Source organism: Aedes albopictus, unplaced genomic scaffold (genome assembly GCF_035046485.1).
Source record: "Aedes albopictus strain Foshan unplaced genomic scaffold, AalbF5 HiC_scaffold_32, whole genome shotgun sequence".
Taxonomy (NCBI): domain Eukaryota; kingdom Metazoa; phylum Arthropoda; class Insecta; order Diptera; family Culicidae; genus Aedes; species Aedes albopictus.
The window spans coordinates 119,318-124,573 of record NW_026917112.1 but is presented as its reverse complement, the minus strand read 5'-3'; the positions used below and the strand labels follow the sequence as shown (position 1 = coordinate 124,573).

Here is a 5,256-nt window from a genome sequence, read left to right as displayed (position 1 = left end):
GCTTCAAACCAAGCTTTTGCTGTCCTAAGAAGCGACACAATTCCAACAGTGACGATAATAATGTTTAGCAATGGTTTGTAAAGATTAATACCGAGCTCGGTATAGAGCTACTGAGTTGACAATAGTTGATGCAGCGCGGTATGTACGCTCGAGGATCGATCATTACCGTTAAAGTAAGTTTTGATATTAATTAATAAAAAAAACACTGAAATGCAAGATCAATTCATCACTTTTTTCTAACTAACGGTTTGTTGTCAAAAAGACTTCATTAGTTTTGAGAACTAGCATGACAAACCCATACTACTACCCATCATATATTCGAATCAACCAATAAATCGGTGCACGGTTCGAATGATTAAAATATAGTCTAAAATTATTTAATGCTCTAAGATGTCAAGTAAATGTTTAATTTCAAGACATCCTCTAACGTCCTCATTTTCATTCACATCCTGTGCATTCACGAAGCTTCATGGTCAATATTGGATCCTTAACTTTATCTTTTGAAAATTTCTAGAATGCTTTCGTTATTTCTGAACGAAGCAAAAGAATTATAATCAAAAAATACTACACAACTATGCATTTTTGTTACTTACACAGTAAAAAATGTTATATCATTTAACCTGTAACAAAAGGACCTCGTTGTATCGCACACATTTTTCCATCAGTATAAAAATTTACAGCTTGCTCTCAGTATGAAACTTGTGTTCAACATTCCATACAAGAAATTGTTTGATGTAAAATTAAGTTAAATAAGATAGAAATTCGTATGCATTTTTTTTCGTCGGGTATAATTTCAAATATTTTGCTGAGTAGTAATCATTCTCCGTTAATAGTTTTCATTGTTTTCTCAAATTGAAATGGAAAACATATAGGGTATGAGTGCCACAAGTAATTTTACGCTCACCGGTGACATTAGCTCGTTGTTAACCCGTAATTTGAAACACATTTTAGTTAGAAACCCGATCATTGCAAAACATGACTATTTCATGCATTTAAAAGGCACTCAAGTGCTATATATGTGCTGTCAGTGCACTCCGATGCACGTTAGTGTCAAAGTTACGTTGCAATTAGCGTATGTCATTTGCTCGTTGCAAAGCAAATATGTTGCAACAAGTGAACGGCCGCTGTTGTAGATGGCTTCCTATGAAAGTATAGCGACTGGTCGTTGGTTTTTTGGCTATATCTCTAAAACGGTAAGAGATTCCATTTTGGCGTCAAAGAACGAAAGGAAGAACATTAGTTTTTGCGCTAGGAAAAATTTTGTTGAAAATAATCTATGATACAGACGATACTTTTATCAGCATTTTTAGACGTTTTTTCTCTATGGTGAAACATTTTCCGAGAAACTTTTTTCTCAGTGTATTTTTATTGGATTGCTGAGGTAATTTGGCGTCGATTTTATTAAAAAAAAGTTTGTTCTACGATGCATAGTTTTTGAAATATGATTTTTTGAAGTTTGAGGTATTTCACAAAATTTTGAAAAATCGTGAAATTTCATCTAGCGTTTTCCGGAAAAATAGTCCACTATGATTTTTTTGAATACCAAATATGATCATATATCCACGACCTCTAGCTCTGGTGAAATTTTCATTGAAATCGGAGACCCTTCGGCCCAAAGTGTTCGATAATAAAAAAAAAAATACCCTTATATATCTCTAAAAAAATTTAAGATGCCACTTTGGGGCGAAATTGATCAGAATACAATTAATCATCGATTAGAAGGAAAAAAATCCTTATTCGCCTAATTTTGCTCTTCTAAACACGAATAAGGCGGCAAAACTCTTAAAACTAGTGAATTTGACACTTAAAATGCAAAATAAATTTTCAAATGCTACTCATTATCGATTTTTTTAACCCTTCAGAACGCGCGCTGTTGTAAAAAGTACAACACTACCAGAAAACCTCACCCGTCGTATGCAGCGCGAGCGCGGTGCAGTTTCGGTTGCTTGATGGCGCGCGTCCTGAAAGGTTAAGAATTCTTCGAAGAATACCTCTAGGATTTTCTCCTTTACTCTCCGAACACTCTTCGAATTTCCCCAAAGATTCCTCCCAACTACCGAATTCCTCTTTTTATTGTTCCTAAGATTCTACCAGACATTCATCCAAGTTTCTTATTTATTTTTTCCCCATTTTTTTCCATAGAATACTTTTGGAATTCTCCCAATAATTACTGTAGAAATTTAACCAATGAATCTATCCAAGAAATCCAATGCTTTCAATAAGAATTCTGCCACAGATGTCTTCTTAAAATCTTCCAGAGATTACTGTATGCATTTTTCAAAGAAATCTTTTGGATGAGTTAAGTCAGTAAACAATATTTATAATTGTAGTAACGGCAACAAACACAAAACTGATGAATATAATTTGGGCTACAGTTTTTACATTTTTGTAGGTACATATTTTGGTTATACTACTCAATCCAAATATGGATGATGTATTTTGAAATTTCTTAGGTAAAATATCAAAGATGTGTGGAATGTGGACCCTGAGCTTAGTTCTGATGGACATTTGCTTTATATTTCTTTATATAACAGTCTATCGTGGCATCGTGAACAGATTTATATTTATTTAATCCCAACTTTTCGGATCATCATCTTGGAAGATTTAAGGGCATAATAATATCCACGAAAAGTCTTCCACACCATTCCTGTAGCATATTCAGTCGTAGTTCCTTTCAAGTATTTTCCATTCAAATTGCTGTGGATGGATAAAATTGCATAAATAGAATAACTTTGAAACCAAATAGTTAAGAAACAATATTTACCTGCCGTGGCATTTGGAGTACCACCATGCACCATGATAATCAACTGCACAGTTAGTAGTATGAATATCGTTATCTTTGTCGAACGTACTGAATTGATAACTTTTTGTGCCCGTTATTGAGTCACCCGCCGTTCCACTAAATCCTTGTGCCATAGTCACCTTGTACGCCTCATGCTCACCCGCCACTTCAAACCTCTCGAGCTTCGCGTGGGTTGAGTTCCCTTCGAAATCCTCCAGCAGGACCACTAGCTCATGTGGTCCAGAGTATGTCAGTTGGTGGATGATGTCCAATCCGAGCCAAAACTCTCCACCATCCATGTTGCCGAAGCCTCGTTTGTATTCAGCCCATTCGCGATAGAAATTAACAGAGCCATCGAAGCGCCGCTGGATCACAGCCCATCCACCGCCGTCGTACTTTTGGTCACAAAAAACGCGTTTCGTCTCCTGGGGACCGATTTGTATGTTGTACACGCCGGAAACCTTCGATGGCACCTTATCGCATGATTCGTAAATTTGTTGATGGTTTTGTTGTGTTTTAACGAGGTCACGCAGCTGCCTCAACTCCGTCACGAACGAGGAAATGTTATTCTGAAGTCCGATCTCAAAATTGAGAATGCGGTCCTCTAATGCTTCAAATTTTGCAACAAGTATCTCGTAGCCAAAACCACTCTGAGCAGAAGTGCAAATTATTGGTAGAATAAGCAGGATGGTTTCGAAAGCACGCATGATGCCACTCTTTTTAAACGTTGAGGATAATAATACTGAAGCTGCGACGGTTGTAGCAATACTAAGCGACAATTTATTTCGAATTGTGTAGCATCAAGCAGAAGACCAAGTTTATAAAAAAGGGGATTTTTATTAAGGAGCGGAGAGCGAGAGAAACAAAATTAAATAAATCATGTCGGGTGTTTGTCTTGGAATACATGCACGCATCTAACCAGTGAATCCCCAAAATGATTAATGGTTCAGACTCAGACAGAAGGAGCACGAGCTAATCCGGGGTGAAATTCATCACTAAAAAACAACTTTTGCAGATAACATTCGTAGCAATCCAAATATTGGCAAAATAATTTCTGCTAAACCAGTACCGGGGTGATCTCTATAAAACTACGCGACACTATTTGTAGTTGCGTTACAATCTCTTCTTGCAGTAATCAAAAATACTGCATAGGATTGACAACAGCTGTATACGGAGATAAGAAGATCACGTAAATTCCCATCAAGCGCAGATACTCCACGGTGCGATGATTGCAGTGGATCTGGCGATGTGATGAAACTAGTCTGGAAAGGGATAATTTGATTATTTGAACAAATTTGAAAATGTAAACAAGTCTGGGTGTCCACTATTGGCTAAATCTGAGTGGGTCCACTATAGTCACCGATTTAACATGGTAAGAGAATACGATCTACCCAACAGTGGACCCCAACCACCCAATAGTGGACCCCGTGGGGTCCACTTATAGGATAATTTGATAGAGATTTCAAACAATTATTTTATGAGAAATATAAGGTGATTAGCCTGTATGGCCTTCGGGCAATGCCGGCGAGCCTTTGGTACAACTTGGGGTCTAAAACCCAAGTATATCAAATGGATCTACACAACTGTTGTTCGGCCAATATTGGCCTATGGATGTCTTGTGTGGTGGCAAAAGGGCGAAGTGAGAACGGTCCAATCAAAGTTAAGCCATCTCCAAAGGATGTGCTTAATGGCGATGTCTGGAGCGTTCTCTTCAACTCCCACGGCAGCTCTCGAAGTTCTCTTTGACCTTGCCCCACTACACATTCATCTCAAACAAGAAGCACTTTCTTGCACTTACCGTCTATGGGTACTCGGTTTACTAGAGGAAACTCCAGTCAACCGCAGTTCAACACACACCTCGTTGTTTCCACTTTTGGTGAATTGGGACATACAGTGTATCAAAAAATTGTCCGTACAGCAAATTTTTTGTCAAAATAATTTTTCATTCAAATGGTAATAACTTTTTTATGCGTCAATCAGATACGCTGAAATTTTGACCAATCATGAATCATATATTAAAGCTCCATTGGTAAAGTTTTGAGCGAGATCGAATAAGTTTTCTGAAAGTTATAGAACTTTTAGTAAAATTTATAAGATTTTTGAACACATTTTTAAAACATTATATCTCAATATGCACTCGATGAATTTTTTTCAATTTTTTTTTGTGTTATATTTTATACCTAAGGCTTTCATATGCAGCCATGATTGGAGTTTTATATTCACTACAAAAAATATGAAAAATGTGCGTATGTAGTTGACGGTGTTTTAAAATTTACCATATTTTGCACATATAATCTGCCAAACGTTTTCCACCAATAAAAGTACATTAACTGAACGAAAAATCCATAGGACCTACTCTTCATATGTAGTTTAGTAGGTCCTGTATAAAAAAATATCATTAAGAGAGTTTAAAATAGTTGAAAACACTTGGCACTTTTGTTGATCAAAATATGATAAATTTCCAAATAACACTC

General features: G+C 36.6%; 1 protein-coding gene across 1 annotated transcript; it reads right to left on the bottom strand.

Annotated features, from left to right (window-relative positions):
- Positions 1 to 2,546: 2,546 nt before the first annotated feature.
- Positions 2,547 to 3,596, bottom strand: LOC115263125 (ficolin-1). Its single transcript, XM_029866042.2, has 2 exons — positions 2,765 to 3,596; positions 2,547 to 2,697 (listed from the first exon to the last, which is right to left on the bottom strand). Exons 1-2 carry the CDS (start codon positions 3,487 to 3,489, stop codon positions 2,565 to 2,567), a joined length of 858 nt encoding a protein of 285 aa, XP_029721902.2. The 5' UTR covers positions 3,490 to 3,596; the 3' UTR covers positions 2,547 to 2,564.
- Positions 3,597 to 5,256: the final 1,660 nt, after the last annotated feature.